A 24,887-nucleotide genomic window follows, 5' to 3' on the forward strand; every position below is an offset into this window, starting at 1 on the left:
ACATGTATGAATACTGTAAATTGGAACATTTTGCGAGTGTCGTATTTTTTGGCAAATTCGTAGTCAAAATGCATAAAAAACATCATGCTAGCGTCGTAACGAAAGACGAAAGACGAAAGACACAGTACCCAGGACACACAGTACCCAGGAAGGCCTGTCCTGAGTACTAATCCTGAGGTGCAAGGCATTTTACTTGACATGTGCAAGGGGAGGAGCACTCAATTGACCCTGGTATTCAGAAGTGAAAAACAATTTCAAATCCTAGACAATCAAAACGCATCTAAATTGGAAAGAATTAATTCTTAAAAGGTAATAAATACTTGCAAAGGAATAAAAAGTGATAAAAAGAAAAATTTAAAAAGAAAAAGGTACACCCGCGTGGGGGCTCGAACCCCAGACCCTCAGGTTAAAAGCCTGATGCTCTACCGACTGAGCTACACGGGCGCTCGAATGACGCCGATAATTATACGCTATTTGAATCATTTTACGCTCTGATCTATAAATAGTTTGATGACGTAGCGGCCGCGATAGGTCTACAGGGTGTGCCTTAAAACTGCTGTTCAATATTTAGGACACCCCCAATTTACCAATTTTGGAGTGGGCTTACCAATTTTCAAGGGGAAGGTGGGTCATTTTGAGTTGAAAACTAGGGTGTAAAATCCCCGAGAAAACGAAAAAGGGGGTACTTTTTCAGAATGGTGTTTCTTTCAACTCGTCAAAAGAGGTGCTTCATAACGACATTAAAAAGTGCGACAACTGCTTATTTCACCTGGTTTTAAGAATAAAAAGTCATGAATAATGAAAATGAGGTGAAATAGATGTATCAAAAAAAAGAAGTTCTTGCAAAGAGTCCCCGAGGATGGGGGTCAAATTTTTAGATGGCAATCCCCTAGAAAGGGGGGTCATTTTAGAATACTGGTACGAGCACTGGCCCCCCTTAAATTTGCTGGGGGGGGGGGGGGGGGGGGGGCGCGCTGTACTAGTTCAAATAGTCACTTTCATTTCCACGTGGCAACATTACCCGTGATTTTTTTTCCGCGACACTTTCTGGGGATTTCCCAAATTATGGGAAAACGAGGCCAAACTAGTTTCTGCTTGACCCAAATATGCTAAAACGTCTATAAAGCAACATTCGACCAATTCTTAGCAACAATAGTACTCAAATCGGAAAGAATGTAACCATAGAAACCAGACACACCCACTTAGAAGTTTATGAAATGGTCGAAAACTGTTGAAAATCATGAAAATGTTGAAAAATCGCTGGAGTACTAATTGGATAAAAGAGGGCGTGGCAGTTGGCATCAACTTGGTATTTAAAGAACCGAAAGCTAATGATGTATATCATCTCCGAAACACAAATGTACTAAAAAAAGGCAAATCCTATAATTTCTGATCAAACTTACAGTTTTATTTCGCATATAATTCTTGTTCGAACTGAATTAGATCGATATATTTGTTATGAGATGGATTCTTTTGATAAACACTTGACAACACAGCAGGTGTTTTTCGGAACTTAAATCATAACATTCCCAACTGGTCTCACAAAATGGCAGCGCATGGCTACATCTCGAAGATTTTGCACACACATTCAACCGAAATATCTCGTGATTTAGACCTCAGTAAAGTTCTCCCGACGCTGGTTAGGCATGGAGTATTTAGTAAACAAGAAGAACTCGACATTTTACAAAAATCGGACCCAGTTTCACGCACCAAAGCGTTCGTAGAGCGACTGCAGAAAAAGGGTCCCCAAGCTTTTCATGCATTTTGTGTCACTCTGGAATATACACATCCACATTTGTTGACAAAATTTCTGGTGGACTATCCAGGGCAAGGTAGGTTTTTATGTGGTGTAGTGATGGTGAATCATACATCAGGATCTATTACAACACAAATCGATCAGTAGGCCTAGTAGGCTTAGGTCCCCCAGCGTTTGTAGGCCTCCCCCAGAGGCAGAGGGGAGGTTGGGACAGAGACCTGTCTTAAGTCTGTGTAAACATTATAGTTGGTTCTATAATACATTTTATATTAACTGCGGTACCTGCCCCCCCCCCCCCCCATGCCCATGGTAGGCCTACCCCTCCACCCACACTTTGGTCAAATAGAACTTAGAGAAATCAACCAGTTTCTCCACTGTCAGCCATCAGTCTTTACTAACAAACATGTTTATTGACATGAATAAAATTGGTGACTTCAATCAACTCATTCATCAGAGGACAATTGTCACAATTAAAACGATTAATTGATCAGTTGAAAGTGATCACTGATCAATTACCAAATGTAACCGAATGTCAATCATTCATAGAATGATTATTAAAAGCCTTAATTGACTCACTATTTGATTAGCAGTAGGTGCAATTAGCCAGTCTAATTACAAATAAATAATCCAGTTTAAAATTTGTCGATGGATTTTGAACAAAAATCATTACATAATTGTTTTAACAAAATTTTTCCAACATTTTAAAAACAATTCTCCTTTTTTGCGACACGCCAGCTCAACAAGTTGGAAGGTGTATTTGATCCTCGGCAAACTGGCGAGCCAATTCTCCAGACTGATAACCATGAATTGTTTGAATTCTTCATTGTAGATCTCTTTGTATCTCTTTATGATGCTATCATGTATTCTGCGTTGCATATTGTAATGATGACCACATTGTCAGACAGAGTTCATCCAATGTTGACCTCAGTTTGACCCTTATGGCTGATAAAAGCACAAGAACACTTTGCTATCTGTCGCCATTAGAAATTGAATTTGAATTTTATGGATATTTAAAGGGAACTGGAACCGCCGAGCGATTTATTCAACTTTTCGACTTTCACCGCCCGAGAAAGTCAAACTTCCAACTTCCAATTCGAGTTCAGATTTGTAGTTCCGCCCCCAGTGCCCGAGCATGCGCAGTTCAATTTGTTATTATTGAGAGTCATGTGAGAATCACGTGAGTCATGCAATCTTTCATTCATTAGTTTTCGTAGTAGTGACGTCACTCAATGATTGACAGCTAGGCGCCATGTTTCATTCATGCCTCGTTCTGATTACCCGATACGCGGGAAATGAAAACGAAGTCATACGAACTGGCTTGGCGGTTTCAGTTCCCTTTAAGAGATCCAATTGTGGCACAAAATCTTTATTGAGACTAGCTGTGAACGTAGTAAAAATAACTAAATTGGTGACTAATTAGTTAACTCTTATGCAGTTCATTGACTGGAGTCAGTAGTGTTATACAATGTTATGTAATGTTACCCAGATGAACAGCTCACATTAAATAACTACCTGAGGGAAACTTGAAACTGCGAAGATTTATCAATGGAAGCTTATTCCCGCCTTAGGTTTTAACCGGGCTGTTCAAAACTCCCCAGTTTTATAACCGTTTCGTGAAAGGTTTCCTTTAAAAATAACTGTGCTCTCCTATCAGTGTTGCACCCGCGTCACTTGCGTGTAACTGACGTGAAGCAGGCAGGATGTCATTTCTGATCAGTACTGTATTATGCAAATGAATTCACCGAAACTTGGTATTTGGTTTTCGTGTCCTGCATCTCATCATTGACGGAATGAGTCACCCAGACAAATTTCCTAGTATCAAACAATAAATTATTGAATTTTGAAGGGGTCTTATTGTACCTGCTTATGAAACCCCTGTGGTAAAACCATTACCCCCCTAAGGCATATAAAACCCTAATCCCTGTGAAATTCGACCCCTTTCCCATGCGTGTAAAACGGGTCATTAACCCACCCTTATTTCCATTTACTTGTCTGTCACATATAAAATGGGATCAGTGGTACCGACTGTGTGTGTAAGTCGAGATTAAAGACCCACTAGAAATTCCTCAGGCTATGCATTGTCAATAGGCCTTTAGAAACCAACGGCTTGCGGGTAAAGGAATTTACGAATTCAATGCCACCGACCAAACAGAAGTGTTTCGACTGTGCTGTGCAATTCTCTGAAAAGTCTCATCTAAAATTTGGACTACTTTCGGGACTTTTCCTTCGGTTCGTTGTTGCTTCTCTTGAAATTCGTGTGTGTTGAACTTGGACGATTTTTTGAGGATAATTTCGTCTTACCTTCATGTCCACAAAGAAACATTTTATTCAGGATTGGGTGAATGGAACAGGTGTGGACCTTTATACATAGATAGAATGTACACAGGGTTTGTTGCTTATCTTGGGCTAAACTTTAGAATCCCCGATCGGAAATGACGTAGTTTGATCGCATTCAACTATAAATCCATTGAAGAGTGGTGCTTCGTTAGTCAACCGATGACCTTTTTTTGGGGTGTGATCGGGGATTGTAAACTCGTTCCTTATCTTGTTCACGTTGGGTTTTTTCGACAGACATGACAGAAAAAAATCGGAGCGCAAAAAAGCAAATGTGCACTCTCAGAACATGTCAGATGACCCAAGTAAAGCAAACTTTGGACGATGCCATTGGGCACTGTGACCATTTATTCCTGGTGAAACGCGTCTGATCAGTGCCCGACAAATGTCTTCGAAATCATCCATTGGTTTGGTGGTTTAAAGGCCACAGTAGTCTTTTGCCAAATGGGTTCAAAGGCACTCCTTTCACTGCTCCAGTACTTCAGCCCCCGGAACGAGTTTACAATCCCCGATCACACCCCAAAAAAAGGTCATCGGTTGACTAACGAAGCACCACTGTTCAATGGATTTATAGTTGAATGCGATCAAACTACGTCATTTCCGATCGGGGATTGTAAATTTTAACCCAATTACACCAGTAACAATGGATTCAGGTGGATCTGTTGGTGCCTGTGAGCGATATGATAATTAAAATCATCGCCGTAATTAAGTTGCTTTATTGTCATCGTGACTCTGGTGGTATACTCCCTTTAAATGTTTTGGAATAGATGAGGTGTAAAAACCTTGGTGTCTTACATTGGGTGATATGAATAAAGAGTAGTAAATGCTTTTATCTAAAACTCCATGTACATTTACACTTGGCCTTTCTGTACAAAATTGAAGTAAAAGCATTTGCTAGCCTTTATTCATATCACCCATTATCGTGAGAGGTCATCTGGTGCAAATGCCATCGGTTTCGATAAGACCAACTTGTATTATCTTCGTCGATGACTGCTATCAAAACTTATCCTAGGAAAAATTTGATGGTTAGAAAGTATTAGCATGTCGGCCCGAGGTTGCAATTGATAGATCGTCTTCTCTTGAGATACTCGGAGAGGTGGGAGATACTCATGTAGGCCCGAGGTTGTAATTGATAGATCGTCTTCGCTTGAGATACTCGGAGAGGTGGGAGATACTCATGTAGGCCCGAGGTTGTAATTGATAGATCGTCTTCTTTTGAGATACTCGGAGAGGTGGGAGATACTCATGTAGGTCCGAGGTTGTAATTGATAGATCGTCTTCTTTTGAGATAGTCGGAGAGGTGGGAGATACTCATGTAGGCCCGAGGTTGTAATTGATAGATCGTCTTCTTTTGAGATACTCGGAGAGGTGGGAGATACTCATGTAGGCCCGAGGTTGTAATTGATAGATCGTCTCCTCTTGAGATACTCAGAGAGGTGGGAGATACTCGAAGAGGTGGCTGCTGATTCCTCAGGATGAGTTTTCCACGCATGAGCTCTTCACCAGTCACCAACAATGACGTAACCCTGTGCCTATCTAACTTGCAGAAGCCGTCCCCGAGGAAAGTTCCCCGACACGAGCACTCCAACTCGGTTTTGAACTAGCGCTAAAAGAACGCGATGCCGTCCTGCGAGAGAATGCTAAGGCGTTGGAAGTGCGCGATTTAGCTCTTCGGGAAATGGAGGCACTGAAATCAGACAGGGATCGCGTCGTCTCCAATCTGGAAAGTATAACGGGGCGGAGGTCTCCCAAGCAAAACAACAGGTGAGTGTCTATGGTTCTGTTCCAAGGAAATTTTTAGTCACTTTGATTATGATAGTAATTTTACAATGAAGCGTCTGGATTATAGAGGTGTCCTTAAAGGAAGGTTCCACTGTGTGGTAAATTTTTGCGTCTTTTTTTTAACAGGGATATGGAGCTGTCGCGCAATGATCCGAGATTCAAAGTCGTTGAACGAGATACACAGGTAGGCCTGCTTTCATCATTTTCAAACCACGTCATGAACTATGGAACCTTTTGCATTATGTACTGTACTGGGTAATCTATTTATCTTTTCTGAATCTATGGTTCGGTACAGTTTCTGAAAGTCCGCTCTGGTTGTTAGAGGGTTAACCCATTGAGACAGGTGTCTGATATCTTGAACGAATTCCACCAGTGTTGGTTTAGAGAGAATTCGATACCCTACATTGCACTTGAGGAGAAAATATGCGTGGTATTTCCCTGTTGTTATCAAGAGGCCAACTACGGCCAGTGCCGAGTTCCCAACCTCAGCCCCGCAACTCAGCGTTAAACGACAGTATCACAGTCGCGTGGACCAACCACCAACTTCGTCAATAAACCTCCGCAGACAGTGATATTGTAGTTCATATGCTGCTGGACAGTTGCGCTCCTTTAAAAAAGATACCCTTCGAGATATTGGCCCAAGAAACGTTCTGAGACAAAAGTGGCTCTGGCGGCCGTCTTCTAAATACCGGCAGAGGTGCCACATGTCCGATATCTAGCGAGTGTTACCAAAAAAATATCCGAGTCACAAAATATTGATGATTTCGATAACGGCGATTTGTATTTCTTAGAACTCGTGTGCAGTAATGAATAATTGAAACGTGCTCATTATGGTAATCAGCATAATATTAGCATCATTAATGGCTGATTTATGACTGTATTGTGAGTAGAGCGATGTTAACGTGACTGTTTCCTGCCAAATGCTGGACAGTTGCCCTAAGCAAGAATGTTCAAAAGCTAACCACCTATGAATCAATCCTTCAACTGAACTGGACATATCTATGTCGACTGTATCACCACATTCCTGAGATTTTGGCTTCCGCCTTACTCGAGAATGTATATTTGATTTACCCGTCAGCTTTAAGATGAGGTGGTTCAATCGTGTCAGAAAATATTGAGATTTGGAGTGGACCAGGAACTACAATTCCTGGCTCTTCACAGTCCTTCGAATGAGACTCAAAACCGAGGTTCCTTGTGCCTGGTGTCTATGCCATCGCAGGCTAAGACCCCACCAAGTGAGAAACATGAGTAGCTTGCGTGGACTCTATCTCTCTCGCCAAAGTCGGACCACTAGGCCAATAAACCCAATTGGCGCCTAACCGTAATGGCACGCAGGATACGCTCATCCCGCCTTGGAGGAGGATTACTCCTAGGAGAATGACCCCTCCAAGTGCAGAGCGAACGCTGAAGAAGAAGAAGAAGAAGGAGTGGACCAGGTCAGCCCCAGTCTCTCTTCTTCTTCTTAGGACCCTTCGTGCCCTAGGTGGCACATGGGGCGTTCCCCAGGGTCCTCCACTCAAGTCTGTTGGCTGCTCGCTGTCTGGCTGCCTCCCACGTTAGGCCCTTCTCTTAAAGTTCCTTTGCCATGGAACGCCGCCAGGTCTCTCTTGGTCTGCCTCTATTCCGTCTCCCCTGTGGTGTCCATGTGAGTGCTCTCCTTGGCAATGCGTTTGCAGGCATTCGGAGCACATGGCCCAACCATTGCCATCTTCGTTCCTTCACCAATTCTGATAAATTCAGTCTCACTGTTGGTGAATGGGAGAAGACTGGGTTGGTTTGGACACGTGTCTCGAATGGCACCAGCAAGGCTTCTGGTAATACTAGTGGATTAGCAACCAGAGGCATGATGGGACGAGGCAGAGGGGGCCGAGGGGGGTACTCGCATCTGAACACTGTCACGTGACCATTCATTAGAGAGCTCACGACCAGTTCCTACTCACTGGATCATTTCGAAGGGTTAATAACCTGTTCCAGAAATACCTGCGCATGAAACGTTCCAGACAAGGTTTGGCTAATTTGATATCGAATTCACGATTAATTAGCAGAAATTGTAACGGTACCCAACTGGTGACGAAAAACATATTGTATTTGGAGTTGGTAGTTGTTGCACACCTTTGACTGCTCATTTCGAATTCGTCTGACATCATATTCAGAGGTTGGCAACGTTTTCCTTCATTTAGTTTTGATTTTCTTTGATTTGTATTCTTGGGATCCATAATGGTTTTCAAACTAGTGTTGACTTCCTATCCAACTATGACTGGTTTATAGTCCTGCGGAGTATCTCAGGTTAAAAAGTTAGAGGATTTTAGGATTGCGTCCTGTTTGTGATTTAGACTTTCCTGGCGGAGCGATAGCTGAAAGGGTGGGGCAGAAGGGTTCAAAGTCTGAAAAGAAGGGACGTGACTCCCTGTTAAATGTAGATACTTTGGCGATTGGTGAAAAAGGCAGGGGAAATTTTAAAATTGTGAAAAGGCATTGTCCTGTGCCCCGCTAAAACTGTTTAGCAAAACGGACTTTTAGATTTTGTAAGTCTTGAATCTGACCACGAGGATTCACCAAACGTGATTTGTTCAGTTGGAGTACCTTGTGTCCTTTCGTACAGAAGTTGGCAGAGTTTTTACCTTCAATCAACAAACTTTTACTGCCTGTGGCATCATGGTCAACGCACCGAATCACTTTCGCAGCTGAACATCGGGCGCTTGGGCCTCTAGTTGTCACAGATCGGCCTCAGAACCTGATAATACTTAAAACTGGCCAATCGAAAGCTGAAAATGAGAAAAAAACTTCTTGCGAAAAAATCTCCGCAAATTCCAACGATGTGCGAGGAAAATAGCGGGCGACACCGGTCACCACGCTATCGCGTCAGTTACTCGGATGACGAATATGAATGTCAACCAAGATGGCCGTCGCCTCCACACCGCTATCCGCAAAGTTACTCGGACGATGAACACGATTCAAGATGGCGGCCACCGCCTCCTCCGCGGCGGGTTTTAAAGTCCAGGTTGGCGCCGCCTTTGAGGCATGGGAGGAACTCTCCTGAGGTGCACTATAGTACGATGGGGACGTACGGCAGGCATCGCCATACAAGGTCAAGGTCAAAGCCAAGCAGGAAGGTAGGTGTTTATAGCATTGGCCGCCTGGGGCCGAGGTTCGATACTTTTTTCGCTTTCTCAAGAAGCTGTTTACCGCAAACTATTTACATTTGCGATTCACGACAATTTTTGAAAGAAAAAATATTGTCAGCCGTCACAGCAAAACCAGACGCATGTCGCTCCGAGCTTGGCAGGTTAAGACGGACTGTTTGTTCATTTCACTGTTGTCTTCATTTGGTGAAATCTGAGTGCATCAATTTCTTCCATTATCTCCTGGTGTCATTTAGGCACGTCTTCTGTGCGACATGCGCGCTTAGCGGGGGTTCTCCTTCCTCATCTTTCCTTTACGCCCTCCGGTGCCATCTTCCAGCACATTTTGGAACTACAGATTCGGACTGCTGAAACTGGCTTGTTTTGATGGTTTTGCTCAGCTGGCTCACATGAATACACCTTTCCAGAAATGGGGCGCTGAGTGTCTGAAATAGTGATGTCATAAGGGGAAACTAGGCCTTATGGTGGAGGGACAAAGGAGATAGTCATGGTTGACCAACACACTTGAATGCCTTTAATGACGGACAAGGGGGAAAAGTTAGTTCCAATGCAAGCCACCAATTTCGGGAAGCATGTATATGTAGTCGTTCGTTTTTAATATCGACCAAGTGGCTGCCACAATGTGCCCATCGGGAGCCCCAAGAACCCCAATATAAATAGTTTCTTTTTTGTGCGAAAATTGTTTCCATTTCTAAGCAGGCTTTCTCCGCCGTTATGTAACAGTGTCATTGTCAGAGATCGTTATGAGAGTAAAAATATTGAAGAATGCGAACTGAGGCTTGGCTGCGATTTAATTGGGGGTCACGTGATTTAATTGGGGGTCGGGTATGATTAATTGGTCAAGAATGTTGAAAATGACCACAGAAAATTGAGATAATGAAAGCACAATGCAACTTCCCTTAGCGGACACCTCTCTATTAAGGACACCCTCTCTATTAAGGACATTACTCCTTGTCCCGAATGGGTCGTTTTTCGACTTTATCATATACCATTTCCTTTCTGCGGACAGCACAGCTCGGCATGCTGGAACACCTGCCTCATTCTCTACAAACTGTGAAAGTGATCCCCTGTGAATGTGCAGAATCATGAATCCTTTGTGAGAAAATGATACTTGCTGTTGATTTTTTATAGAATTTCTGTGTACACTCGGGATTCATCACTAAAGAATAAAGATTTTCGCACCTTTTTAAAAAACCTTTCTTGATTTTTCGGCCAACAGAAATATGCACCTTGTAGACATCTTTTGGTAAAATGAAAAACTCGAAATGTATTTTTAAATCCGAAGAACCTTCATTTTGCCAAGAAAAAAAATCCACGATGTGCAAAAACCTTTATTACTGAGAGTGTAGAGTTTTCATAAAAATGTCTACCTGTGTTCCTCTTGCCTATAATCCCCCTTTAATGGGATCAGCATCTAACTCTAAGGCAACTTCAGCCTTCGTGATCTTTCAAACTCAAACACTCGGTTGAAACTTTCCACATCCAAAAAAGTTCACCGTGCGTCAAATCAATTAAACTCTTTAAATATTTTCTTAAAAATAGCGACAGTGTTGGGTCACTGTGGGTAGGCCACAGGACGAGAGACGCCGCAGTTTTCACGGAGGACAATCACCGATTACATAACACAAAGGAGACATTGTTGATAAAGAGCGTTACTTTTGGACACAAATGGATTAGAGATTGACTTGGGATGGATCTGAGAATAATCTCAGATCTCCTTCGAGTTGTGGAGATGAAATTTTGTTTACTTTTCGTTTGGGAAGTCCAAAGCGCGTGAAGCAAAAATGTGACTTAGGCCTGTCTTGTTAAGGGTTGCCCCTCGTTAGCCCCAATTGGAGAGGAACAGCTATCTCAGTCCATAAGCCCGATCCAGGCTTGCTTGAAACAACTTGTTATGGGTTGCCCCTCGTTAGCCCCAATTGGAGAGGAATAGCTACCTCAGTCCATAAGCCCGATCCAGGCTTGCTTCAAACAACTTGTTATGGGTTGCCCCTCGTTAGCCCCATTTGGAGCGGAATAGCTATCTCAGTCCATAAGCCCGATCCAGGCTTGCTTCAAACAACTTGTTATGGGTTGCCCCTCGTTAGCCCCATTTGGAGCGGAATAGCTACCTCAGTCCATGAGCCCGATCCAGGCTTGCTTGAAACAACTTGTTATGGGTTGCCCCTCGTTAGCCCCATTTGGAGCGGAATAGCTACCTCAGTCCATAAGCCCGATCCAGGCTTGCTTCAAACAACTTGTTATGGGTTGCCCCTCGTTAGCCCCAATTGGAGAGGAACAGCTACCTCAGTCCATGAGCCCGATCCAGGCTTGCTTCAAACAACTTGTTATGGGTTGCCCCTCGTTAGCCCCAATTGGAGAGGAATTCCCTAATTAACATAAGAATGTCCTTCACTGGAGAAGGGCATTGATGATTTGATTATCAAGGGGGACCATCTCAAACTTTATAAAAGAAAATTTTAGCATCGAGTTTACAATTCCCGATTATGGCCAGAAAAAAATCATCAGTTGAAGAAATAAGCGTCACTGTTCAATGGATTTATGGACGAATGCGATCAGATTTCGTCAATTCCGATCAGGGATCGTAAATTCAAACAAATTTTATTCTAAAAGAAAGAATGAATTTGCTTTTAATTAAAGGGACACTATAGGCAGCAGGTAGATTGGCGAGTCAACGTAACACGAAGTCAGCAAAATGGGTCGCACCTATCCCACAAGATTCAAAAGTATTCACACTTGTACGAGAAATATATTTGGGGCCTAATCAGACCTGAGCAGGTGCCATACTGTGCATAGTCACCCGAAAATTGTCACCCTGTTAGTCCTGCCTATAGTCCCCCTTTAAGAGTTAGTTCAGTGGTCGCTGTGACAGGTCACAATAAACCTTTAAATAACCACCTCTTCAAAAGTTGAAAGTGTTTTGAGACGCCCCCTCCGAATTGGGCTAACTCATTCAATTCAATGGCACTTCGCGAGATCAGTGTGTACACAGGATAACCTCAGTGATACACTCACTCACACATGGGCTTACACTGACTGTACAAAGGCCTAACATTTTGGCAATAGGCCCTGTAGCGTGAATCATAATGGACTACTGAGTGAACGTTATTGAATAATTTATGGATATTTTGCGATTTTTTTCGAAATTACGATTTGAGCTTATCTTCGTTCGAGATGGTCAAGGAATATGTTAAAGTTCCTGAGGTGAGATTTGTGAGCCAGTTCTCCGTGATTTTTTCGTTGAACAAGCTTTTTGATTTATTTTAGTTCTGCCTTAAGTCTTGCACACTAAAACTTAAAGGGCCAAATTCATAAAGGGTGTTTAGCTCAAAACAGCGTTTAACTACTGAATAGACAGATTCTGGCCCTTCATGTGAATCTTCACAGAATATGAATAGGCCCTGAAACTGATTAGAGAGAAGTTGTACATGTCTAACCCTTAAACGCCCTTTATGAATTTGGGCCAAACTTATTAATTCTTGGTTTTATCGAAACATTAACTGAATTCTGGGAAAGTAATGGACGAAATGCATTATTATAGGCCTACAGGAGAACCTCCCTTACCGGACACCTCAATTAAGCACAACCTCTCTATTAAGGACACTGGGTTTGGTCCCAAATTGGTTGTTTCCATTCAATTTGACCTCTCTAATCAGGACACCTCTCTATTAAGGACAGCACTTGCCAGTCCCGAGGGTGTCCTTAATAGAGAGGTTCTACTGTAGATATTAATTTCAGCATTGCCGTGGTGTAAACATACAAGTACAGTAGAACCTCTCTTAGCGGACACCTCTCTATCAAGGACAACCTCTCTATTAAGGACACTGGGTTTGGTCCTAAATTGGTTGTTTTCATTCAATTTGACCTCTCTAATCAGGACACCTCTCTATTAAGGACAGCATTTGCCAGTCCCGAGGGTGTCCTTAATAGAGAGGTTCTACTGTAGATATTAATTTCAGCATTGCCGTGGTGTAAACATACAAATACAGTAGAACCTCTCTTAGCGGACACCTCTCTATCAAGGACAACCTCTCTATTAAGGACACTGGGTTTGGTCCTAAATTGGTTGTTTTCATTCAATTTGACCTCTCTAATCAGGACACCTCTCTATTAAGGACAGCACTTGCCAGTCCCGAGGGTGTCCTTAATAGAGAGGGTCTACTGTATCATTGCTGAATCTAAACAAACACTCTCATCACAGATCAATACCCTTGAATGGCATTTTTAGCTCACCTGGGTGAGCTTATGTCGTCACGTCTTGTTAGAGGGGTTTTATACCAATACAGTAGAGCCTCCTTATCAAGGACACCATTGGGACTGACAAGTGCTGTCCATAATAGACAGGTGTCCTGATTAGAGAGGTTTAAGCAAATTTTGCACAAGCAATGCATTGCCTTCCCGCACCTCAGTCGATATCAAAAGCATCAAGTCAAAAACCCCTTTTACAGGCCCTATTGTCCATCAGGTCAAATCTAGTTCAATGATCTGCACCGAACTTTTAAAAAGGAAATGATAGCGTGCATTTTCACTGTCCGAGGAAAATGTAAAAAGTAGGCTGAATCACTGGTCGTACGACATCCCCTTAGTAACCAATTTGGGACCAAAACTAGTGTCCTTGATAGAGAGGGGTCCTTAATAGAGAAGCGTCCGCTAAGGGAGGTTCCACAGACTCTAAAGTTCCCTTAAAAATGTCCTCTTTCTTATAGTTTCTTTTCGTTTTCGATCACAGACGTGAAAAAGGTCAATCAAAATCAATCTAAATTAGAACCACAGTCTATCAGTCAAGCAATCAGTATGTTGTCCGACAATATCCGGGCAAAATATCTCTATTTCCTTGACGGAATGCTCGAGCATTGATAGACAAAATTGGCCAACATTCCTCGGGCCTGGCGGGCAGGCACAACAAAGATATCACGGGCCTTTGTGTGGAATTGTGCCAAGGGGGTATACAGGCCTAGTTCTATTTTTTTCGAAATGTTCAAAGGCCTACGTCGCGCTTCTTCCATTATCTCTTGGCGTCATTGAGGTTTATCTTCTGTGCGACGTGCGGTTCTTGCTGTCAATGTAGTGTAAAACGTGGGCCGAAACGTTGGTGGTGCGAAAATTCCCTTTAAGGGTTGACGGGCAGAGACATGAATTCATCCACAGGCGGAAGTGTGGCACAGACACATAGTCCGTACTGAACTGTGAAGCTGTGGTAAATACATGACTGTGATGGGTGAAAGTGGATTAGTTCTTCAATCTTTGGTGGATTCTTAATCTACAGAGCCAGGCCATAACAGGGATATACTTTTTGATAATTAATTTAAGGAAATATTGTGTCAGTTGCCAGTTTAGAACTTGTATTCTAATAGGCCCATATCAGTCCGCGAGTGACGATTTGATGGCAATCCTGTACACAAATAAATTTTTCTCAGGCAATCGGTATTGGAATGTTTTGAATTTTTACTATTATTTCGATAAAAGCCTCTTCATAACACATATAAAATTTGGTGGGAATAAAAGCACCCTTGGTGTACTTTTTTCACCAACCTATATTCATTAAAATCTACACAGAATGTACACGCTGGCTAATAGAGGTCTCTGGCCTGACCATAGTCATCACGATCATGAAAACCCTGAAGCCATGAGAACTGCTTCAAAATGAAATGAATTCCAATTTCAAGGATAGGAGTCTGTTTTCTGTAAAACAAAAACCGACTCCGACCCTCGATTGTAGTGGAATTCACTTCATTTTGAAAGAGTTCTAAATGCTTGAGGATTTTAAGTTCTTGCCAAAATGGTGGTGGCTGTTTTCAACCCTTAAAAGGTTTGCCCTTGTTGAGCCTCTAATCCTGTTGACAAAACAGATCACAGGAGGTGCATTGTACAAATAAATGTTTACTTTTGCTGCCAAAGATTTTTACCACAGTAGATTACCAGGCTGTGCTTGTTGTTTCACAACTGTTTAACATGCAGGTGCCCAATAGGCTGATCCCATCGCATTTTGAGGGGCCTCATAATCATAGCCAACCAAGCGGTTACACCACTGAGCCTGGTGGTTACACCGCTTGCTACCACGCAATCAGACCTGGGTTCTATCCCTGGGACAACCCAGGAGGAGCCTCATATGATCAGAGCCTGGTGGTTACACCTCTGGCTACCACGCAATCAGACCTGGGTTCGATCCCTGGGACAACCCAGGAGTAGCCTCATATGATCAGAGCCTAGTGGTTACACCGCTGGCTACCACGCAATCAGACCTGGGTTCCATCCCTTGGACAACCCAGGAGGAGCCTCATATGATCAGAGCCTAGTGGTTACACCGCTGGCTACCACGCAATCAGACCTGGGTTCCATCCCTTGGACAACCCAGGAGGGGCCTCATATGATCAGAGCCTAGTGGTTACACCGCTGGCTACCACGCAATCAGACCTGGGTTCCATCCCTTGGACAACCCAGGAGGAGCCTCATATGATCAGAGCCTAGTGGTTACACCGCTGGCTACCACGCAATCAGACCTGGGTTCCATCCCTTGGACAACCCAGGAGGAGCCTCATATGATCAGAGCCTAGTGGTTACACCGCTGGCTACCACGCAATCGGACCTGGGTTCGATCCCTTGGACAACCCAGGAGGGGCCTCATATGATCAGAGCCTAGTGGTTACACCGCTGGCTACCACGCAATCGGACCTGGGTTCGATCCCTTGGACAACCCAGGAGGGGCCTCATATGATCAGAGCCTGGTGGTTACACCGCTGGCTACCACGCAATCAGACCTGGGCTCAGGTTAAGTGATCTTGATCAGTGTTCTCCACAGGGTTTTCTCAAGGTAGGGTGATACCCTTGATTTGCATGACGTTTTACCAGTGTGCAACACAAGGTAGGGTGGCCAACAATTTGTGGTCGGGTGGCCCTATAGGAACCCTCTACAAAGTTCTAGAGCAAGGTAGGCTGGCTCTTCCAAGGTAGGGTGGGCCACCCTGACAAATAGCCTTGTAGAGAACACTGCTTGACCTCCATGGACCAGAACATTTTTTTTTGGCAGGAGTGGCCAGCCAAACTTAGATGGGCCCCAACCAGCAATATGCGACCTGATATCCGCTTGGGTGTTTCTGTGTTACCAAACATAGATGGGCCCCAACCAGCAATATGCGACCTGATATCCGCTTGGGTGTTTCTGTGTTACCAAACATAGATGGGCCCCAACCAGCAATATGCGACCTGATATCCGTTTCAGATTTCTCTCAAATTATTGACTGTTGTCTTTCTTTGTCTTTTCAGGTGAGTTTCCATGGTAACAAGATAAAGGTAGAGTAAACATCTCCCTTCAGTTTCTGAAACTTGAAACCAGAAGTGATCATATCCCCTTTAAATTGGAGGAGGACATTTTAGTTCTGCTACGAAACACCAGCTGGCAGCACCGATTCACAAAAAGCAGAATTGTTTATTAATTGAACCTCACCTAGGGAGAACATTACATTTATAGATTCACAACAATACATAAGATAAAGTGCACGTGTAGAGAGCAAAATATGAGTGGATCCAGTGAGGGGGGGGCTCTGTCCCAAGGGGTCGCCAAAAATGTGGTTTTTATCATGAATGTCCATGGAAATTTCGAAAGAAATTGATCATTTTGCCCCCCTCGAGAGCCTTTTGAACCTCTCCCCCCAAGACCAAAGAGCTAGCGAAGCCACGGAAAAACGTTGACAATGCCAGGAGGTATTACCTCCATGACAATACATACCATATCATGCAATGCAATATTCATTACAATAGACACAATAGACAATACACACCTTATAAGGCCATGGGAATTATTAATCCTGTTTACCGTCCACCTCCCACATGGGTTCTGAACGAACATGAAATATTTTCATTATTTTTTTAAAAATCTATTTATTTTATTGTTGCCATCATTTTTTTATTTAAATAATCTTTCCAGTGGTTCATCTTTACCTTAAATGATTGAAAAACACAATAAAAACTTGGCAGGGTAGGCTCTTCATCATAATAATGACATTTTTTCAATGCCTCATGTTGATGACCGACCTGATTTCCATTTACTGGAACTTGCTGAATCGCGTGTTTTGACCAGTAAATCAGACTGTAAACCGATAATGAATAATGAAAAATGAAAAAAAGCCTCATCATCTTTTTAAATCTCTCGGACGGTAAACAGGGTTAATCATTCCCATGGCCTAATGCAATGCAATATTCATTACAATAGACAATACACACCAATTAATACAATGCAATATTCAATACAATAGACAATAGACACCGTAATGCAATATTCAATACAATAGATACCGGTTGTGTAGCATACATTAAAAGGACCTGGCCAAAAGATAAACATGAACCAAATGGCTAAAACTTGAATTTGTTGATGTTTTCTCAATCTCATCATGTGACTTTGTTTTGATCACATGACACATTCATCGTCTGCTACCTTAACTGATCTCCAGCCAGTGATATTTTGATTCAACCCCTGCCTGGAGATTGAAACAGCTGATTATTATAAGACATGTTAGAGGTTGTCAAATATTGGCACGGACTTTGAAATATTTGGGGTATTTTTATTGCTGAGCTCAGCTGTTTTAATTGTTTGACCTCAGACATCTATGTGTGGTTTGTCAAGCCATTCGACTAATTGTTCTTGGACAAGAAAATGTGATTTCTCTAAAATTATTGACTGTTGTCTTTTTTTGTCTGTTCAGGTGAGTTTCCATGGTAACAAGATAAAGGTGGAGTAAACGTCTCCCTTCAGTTTCTGAAACTTGAAACCAGAAGTGATCATATCCCCTTTAAATTGGAGGAGGACATTTTAGTTCTGCTACAAAACACCAGCTGGCAGCACCAATTCACAAAAAGCAGAATTATTTATCATTTGAACCTCACCAAGGGAGAACATTACATTTATAGATTCACAACAATACATAAGATAAAGTGCAGAGCAAGAGAGAGCAAAACATGAGTGCATCCTGTGGGGGGGGGGCTCTGCCCCAAGGGGTCGCCAAAAATGTGGTTTTTATCATGAATTTCCATGGAAATTTCGAAAGAAATTGATGATTTTGCCCCCCTCGAGAGCCTTTTGAACCTCTCCCCCCAAGACCAAAGAGCTAGCGAAGCCACGGAAAAACGTTGACAATGCCAGGAGGTATTACCTCCATGACAATACATACCATATCATGCAATGCAATATTCATTACAATAGACACAATAGACAATACACACCTTATAAGGCCATGTGAATTATTAATCCTGTTTACCGTCCACCTCCCACATGGGTTCTGAAGGAACATAAAAAATATTTTCATTATTTTTTTAAAAATCTATTTATTTTATTGTTGCCATCATTTTTTATTTAAATAATCTTTCCAGTGGTTCATCTTTACCTTAAATGATTGAAAAACACAATAAAAACTTGGCAGGGTAGGCTCTTCATCATCATAATGACATTTTTTCAATGCCTCATGTTGATGACCGACCTGATTTCCATTTACTGGAACTTGCTGAATCGCGTGTTTTGACCAGTAAATCAGACTGTAAACCGATAATGAATAATGAAAAATGAAAAGAAGCCTCATCATCTTTTTAAATCTCTCGGACGGTAAACAGGATTAATCATTCCCATGGCCTAATGCAATGCAATATTCATTACAATAGACAATACACACCAATTAATACAATGCAATATTCAATACAATAGACAATAGACACCGTAATGCAATATTCAGTACAATAGAAACCGGTTGTACATCATACATTAAAAGGACCTGGCCAAAAGATAAACATGAACCAAATGGCTAAAACTTGAATTTGTTGATGTTTTCTCAATCTCATCATGTGACTTTGTTTTGATCACATGACACATTCATCGTCTGCTACCTTAACTGATCTCCAGCCAGTGATATTTTGATTCAACCCCTGCCTGGAGATTGAAACAGCTGATTATTATAAGACATGTTAGAGGTTGTCAAATATTGGCACGGACTTTGAAATATTTGGGGTATTTTTATTGCTGAGCTCAGCTGTTTTAATTGTTTGACCTCAGACATCTATGTGTGGTTTGTCGAGCCATTCGACTAATTGTTCTTGGACAAGAAAATGTGATTTCTCTAAAATTATTGAATGTTGTCTTTTTTTGTCTGTTCAGGTGAGTTTCCATGGTAACAAGATAAAGGTAGAGTGAACGTCTCCCTTCAGTTTCTGAAACTTGAAACCAGAAGTGGTCATATCCCCTTTAAATTGGAGGAGGACATTTTAGTTCTGCTACAAAACACCAGTTGGCAGCACCAATTCACAAAAAGCGGAATTATTTATCATTTGAACCTCACCTAGGGAGAATATTACATTTATAGATTCACAACAATACATAAGATAAAGTGCAGAGCAAGAGAGAGCAAAACATGAGTGCATCCTGTGGGGGGGGGCTCTGCCCCAAAGGGTCGCCAAAAATGTGGTTTTATCATGATTTTCCATGGAAATTTCGAAAGAAATTAATCTCAAAATGTCCTGCTTGTCAACCATAGATACAAAATGGGCCATTTCTGTACAACTTGACCTCTGTTATCAGGACACCTCTCTATTAAGGACAGCATTGTCAGTCCCAAAGATGTTTGTAAGGGGTACACCGTTGCATTTAATCATTGGTCAGGAAAATAGAAATGCAGTTATACACAATGCCATAGTGCCGTTATCGTGCATGCAAATTTGCTGAAACTTGGTATGTTTAGTGTTTGTATATGTCTCAACGCTGGCATTGTTGAAAATTATATTCAGCACGCATAAATACAATTTGAATTTTCAAATTCAATCACAGATTTCAAATTTTTAACAAACGTTGTGGAATCTTGTGCACCCTGATTGTTTGACCATGACCCATAACGAGGTGAGTATCTCCAGCAGAGAACCTTATTGGTCTTTCATCTCCAGGCTCAAGATCACATATTTTGCTCCAACCTCTGAAATGCCACTTACTCTTGCTCACATCATCCGTATCCGACTTGCGCATCTCCATCCAAACCTTATCTGAATAAACATCAAAAAAAAAGATATCGTCCCATATTGTTGCTGAGATATCTATAGATTTGACATCCTGATGGGCTTCCCTCGTCTTAAGTACATGTATTTCTGTGTCTGTGATCACATAAACAGCCCTATAGATGTCCCCGGTGACGAAGACGAATCTTCCCCCACATGTTATCCTTTTGGGGATATGTACTGCAACAGTGGAGGCTGCATCAGATTCACTCTTGGAGTCTTTGTAAATTATATGTGTATGTTCCACAACACCACTCTTGTCAACAACAGTTATAACTTTCTGCCCCTCTTCGTTCCCTCCAAGGATGACGTACTGGTGTTGTAGGGTCACACCAAGGGAAAGTGGTTCTGTTATGTCGATATCACGGGTGGAGCTGATGTAACCAGCGTCTGGATCAAACAGTTTGACGCTGCATCCAGTGCCTCCTGTACCGTTGGAAAGTACAGCAAGTTTACCATCGGGAGTGGACGACATGTCATACAGCGGGGGGACGTGATCCTTGAAGGTGCGTTTTAGGGTGCCAGGGAGTTTGTAGATGTCTATGGCCAATGATGGTTCCCCTAATCTTGTTGGATGAGCGACTGCAAACATTTGACCAAGGTTTGCTACACATGGAATAAACATATCCTCTGAAGACACTTGCATGGTCTTCTCGAAGATTTCCGTAGAGTCATATGCATAAAAGTCTTCTTCATCTTCTTCTTCTTCTTCTTCTTCTTCGTAAGCACAGTCCAATCTTCCAAAACTCAAAGGTATTTCCTGCGGAAAAAAGGTGTGGTGTTTTCCATATAGCACACGTAGCTGTTTTCTATACCCCTTTTCTTCAATGTCACCCTCTCCATCAACCATAGCATCCATCTCCTGCTTCAATGCAGTCAGTTTGTAAAGATATTCCGGGTCATACTCAGTCTCTGTAAGCAGTCTCCCTGCTCTCTCAGTGGGCGCCTGCAGTTCCTCAACCATCTCTGACAACTTCTCAAATCCAACTGGAATGTCCTTGACAACTTTGTAGTCCGCCTTGACCTGTTCTTTCAACCCCTCCTTCCATTTTGTGATTTGTTCGATACACTTCTGGGCATGATCCTCAATTTCTTTAATCAAAATATCCTGCTTGTCAACCTCAGGCACGATTAGTTTCAGTAGTGCTAAGTCTTTCTTCAAGTTCTTGAATTCTTCAAGCTTTTCCTGCTTTTTTTCTAAAGTGACTTTCATTTCAGCAACCTTTTTGTCAACAACATCTACAAGCTTTTCCACGGTGTGCTCTCCATGGTCAAGCATAACACAGACCATACACGCAGCTGTTCCGCATTCATGACAAAAACTGTTCAAGGAGGAGTCGTGTTTCTCACACATGGCATCCTGCTGCTTCGTCTCAGACCTAAACCGCACCACGACATGTCCCTGCGTCGCTTTATTCCTCGCATGGACCTTTGTGCACTCCTCGCAGATATGAAGGTTGCCGCATTCAACGCACAAGTTCACAGCTTGGACCTCCTTCTTCTTGTGGTGACAGATCGTACATTTTACATCCATCGTAATACCCGCTTTGTTTCCATCTCTCTTTTCTCCGTTCCCTAGTCCTCTTCTTTTGTTCGGAGGACGTTCTGTTTCTGCCCCAGCCTTCCCTCTACCCTTCCCTCTACCCATTGGTTGAAGTTCTTTTTCCCCTGATCCTCCTTTTCGCCCAGTTTTCACCACAGTGTCCACAACTGCCACGTCCTCCCCGGTGAAATCCACCATTCCCTTGACACCGTCCCACGGGCGAGGGCACTCCACCTTACACGTCGGGCAGGGAAACTCGTCACCTTCATGGCTTCCAAGAGTGATCAAGATGCATTCAGTACAAAAACAGTGCTTGCATCGGCCAACTATCTTTAGTGGTTTGGAATCAAGGCACACTGGGCAAACGTTGATGACTTTTGTTGTGTTCGACGCCATCATCCTGCGTTTTCTAACCTGAAATTAAAGAACAGAAATCAAAGAACATGCACAGTATTTGATAGTGGATCATTGTCTTTCCTAAGAGTTTCCTCGGTGTTAGGAATAGTGAAAAATGAACAGTAAAAAAACACAATCTTCCACCTGACAAAAATCTATTTACCTCTTCTCCAACAGACCAACGTGAATAAATATTCGCTGTTGTTTTTTTATTTTGAGTCTGGGTGCCTGAACAATTTGGATCACGATGTCAAGTGGTACTGTTCTCAAGCAAATATTAGATGAACAAAAGCAGCAATATAGGCCACATGTTGGCCTTTAGGCTACATGTTTTTCATTTCTTGGTTTACGGGAAGAGCTTTTAAAAATGTATGGTCGGGTGGTCGAAATAAAATAAAAAATAAAAATAACCCACATAGCTATGTATGATCGGAAGAAATAAAATTAACCAAATACTGCTGGAATCAAAGTTCACTTTTTTTCAGAACAAGGCGCAATGTCTTAGTCGGGGCTATTTCTTTCATCTAGATGGCTGATAAGTTGTGAAAGTGCACAAACATTGGTTATCACACTGCTCTATACAGTGGATTTTATTTTATTTCTCATTATTTTATCTAATTATGATGGGTCGGGCGGAAAATAAAATAAAAAAATCGATGATTTTCAGATTTTATTTTTTTCCAAAATCCCAAAAAAGCAAGTCGGTCGGTCCCGTAAACCAAGAAATAAAAAACACGTGGCCTTATCAGTATATGCATTGACTTTAGACACATCTAAAGGCCATTATGTCTGGAGCACCAGTTTACTGACACTTCTGTAGATGTCACCTTGAGACTCCCAATTATAAAAGGTCCAAAGGCTGAGGTTTCTGGGTACCTGATGCTGAGCTTATAGCAAGAAACCAGTTCTTGAAGGGAGACATGATCGATCACTCTCAAGCGCGACAGCTCCCCTAAATTGAATTTTATGTGCTTGAACAATGGCTAACGCCCAAAAAGTGGTTCGCCATAACGAAAATCAATTCAAATCGCACACACACAAGGGACCTGACAAAGACCTCCAGAGACACATGATTAGTAATGGCCTTATTTTCAAGCCATCCCACAGTAAATGGTCAACCAGACTTGTTTAACACCTTCACTGGCGGTGTTTCACCCCCCAACACCCCCTCTTCAGACCCCCAGAAAAAAAAGTATAAGAGATAACTGCAAGAGGTCTTTTGCAGAAGCTTCTCCAAGACAAGGCCTTCTTGAATCAATAGAGTTATGTCAGCTACATATACACTCCTTTGTTATATTTTAGTGTTTGTATGAAACATGACCAAAAGTAACTAAAATGAGGTCAGATCAGTCACACGTGAGACTTCTCGAATTTCTCAAAACTGAACCATCGTCATATCAGGGACAGAAATTTCGAAGAGGAGTATTTGATCAGAAGTTATGGACAAGCCTACTAATGTTTTCATACTCACAGCTCTCTCTGATGATTATTGGCTCTTGACTCAGGATTTTAGACAGTATATCTCACTTTGGGTCCCCAACTTTTCCTATATAATGTTAGAACCAGTAGAAATTCGCCTCTCGTTGATTGTTCAGCCGTGGCTTGGTTCTCATATTGTTTTAGTGGCTATGTTATGCCGCACCCTTGAGGTGAACTTCCTGATCAAGATAGGAATGGATTCCAGGAATCTGTTTCTGGGAAATGTAGCAGTGCTGACATCTGGTGTTGTCTGGAGGAACAAGATGTTCAGTAGGTTTATTGACCGTTTGTTTGGAATCCGTAATGCTGTACGGCTCATAGATATGGCAAATAACCAGAACGGCAATTAAGAAACTCCCAAGTCTTCATCAACAGCTGCCTGCACCTGTTGAAGAGAGCAAATTAGGACCAAGTCGAGATCGAGATACTCCGTCAAACAGCCCTCTCAATCATTGCTGGGGAACAAAGCAGGCATGTGAAGAAGAAAATGTTCTGAGTGTACTTACCTCTATGCATATGTGATAGTTTATTTTCACATTTGAATTTGAAAGACTGGTTACTTTTTCCAACGTCACTGAAAGAACTTCACAAAGTCATTGGTGATTTTAGCTGCTGTTCTTCCAGCGGTAGTGCTGATTATAATCTCCTTGATTTGAGTTTTGTCTTTTTACCATCGTGCTTAGTTTTGTATCTTTCCTTATCTCTGCCATGTACGCTTCAACATGGCTGACTCCATGAAGTAATGTTGATTGCTGTTGGGGGCAAGGGTATTTATAGACTTTTTCACAAAGCTAATGACTGATTCGCCGAACGGATTTGGGGAAATCATTCCGTGAAATATCACGTTTGAAAAAGATGTCTATTTGAATTTGAAAGAGATTATTTGGGGTATGAGGTCGAAGTCATTTATGCTTGTCCCAGGTAGTGAATATGTTCCTCATTGAAAAGTAACGACCCACGTCATTCATGGGTGCTCCGACCGACTTTGTATTGTACAGTGGAACCTCCATTAGCGGACACCTCTCTATTAAGGACACTCGCTCTATTAAGGAAAACTTCTCTATTAATGACAACCTCTCTATTAAGGACACTACGTTTGGTCCCAAATAGTTGTTTCCATTTAATTTGACCTCTCTAATCAGGCCACCTCTATATTGAGGACAGTACTTGTCAGTCCCGAGGGTATCTCTAATAGAGAGGTTCTACTGTACTTGTCAGTCCCAGGGTTGTCCTTGTGGCTCTTCCAAGGTAGGGTGGTAAGGGTGATACCCTTGATTTGCATGACGTTTTACCAGTGTGCAACACAAGGTAGGGTGGCCAACAATTTCAGGTCAGGTGGCCCTATAGGAACCCTCTACAAAGTTCTAGAGCAAGGTAGGCTGGCTCTTCCAAGGTAGGGTGGTAAGGGTGATACCCTTGATTTGCATGA

The 24,887-nt window shown here is 42.3% G+C and overlaps 2 protein-coding genes and 1 non-coding gene across 8 annotated transcripts in view; 1 reads left to right on the forward strand and 2 right to left on the reverse strand.

The window, feature by feature from the left end:
* Positions 1–371: 371 nt before the first annotated feature.
* Trnak-uuu (transfer RNA lysine (anticodon UUU)) lies at positions 372–444 on the reverse strand. The gene has a single exon. It is a non-coding gene; the product is annotated as a tRNA-Lys (tRNA).
* A 1,112-nt stretch (positions 445–1,556) lies between these two features.
* LOC135498551 (tight junction protein ZO-1-like) overlaps positions 1,557–24,887 on the forward strand; it is a 95,035-nt gene continuing 71,704 nt past the window's right edge. For 2 of the 4 annotated variants that reach the window (XM_064788825.1, XM_064788826.1), the window contains exons 1-3: positions 3,912–4,107; positions 5,638–5,854; positions 5,999–6,056. In XM_064788825.1, the coding sequence (XP_064644895.1) occupies positions 4,062–4,107; positions 5,638–5,854; positions 5,999–6,056 (321 nt within the window). In that variant the 5' untranslated portion in view covers positions 3,912–4,061. Of the gene's footprint in view, positions 1,833–3,911; positions 4,108–5,637; positions 5,855–5,998; positions 6,057–12,062; positions 12,220–24,887 lie in introns of those variants that run through there. The other 2 variants (XM_064788827.1, XM_064788829.1) reach the window with 2 other exon arrangements.
* On the reverse strand, positions 15,641–24,183 carry LOC135498552 (uncharacterized). Of its 3 annotated transcripts, XM_064788830.1 has the most exons (3): positions 23,965–24,183; positions 23,451–23,708; positions 15,641–21,997 (listed from the first exon to the last, which is right to left on the reverse strand). In XM_064788830.1, the coding sequence occupies exon 3, from the start codon at positions 21,980–21,982 to the stop codon at positions 19,823–19,825; it is 2,160 nt and encodes a 719-aa protein (XP_064644900.1). In that variant the 5' UTR covers positions 21,983–21,997; positions 23,451–23,708; positions 23,965–24,183; the 3' UTR covers positions 15,641–19,822. The 3 variants fall into 3 exon arrangements, with proteins under 3 accessions (XP_064644900.1, XP_064644902.1, XP_064644901.1); XM_064788832.1 differs by lacking the exon at positions 23,451–23,708; XM_064788831.1 differs by lacking the exon at positions 23,965–24,183 and having other exon boundaries at positions 23,451–23,755.

This window comes from Lineus longissimus, chromosome 14 (genome assembly GCF_910592395.1).
Source record: "Lineus longissimus chromosome 14, tnLinLong1.2, whole genome shotgun sequence".
In the NCBI taxonomy this organism is placed as follows: domain Eukaryota; kingdom Metazoa; phylum Nemertea; class Pilidiophora; order Heteronemertea; family Lineidae; genus Lineus; species Lineus longissimus.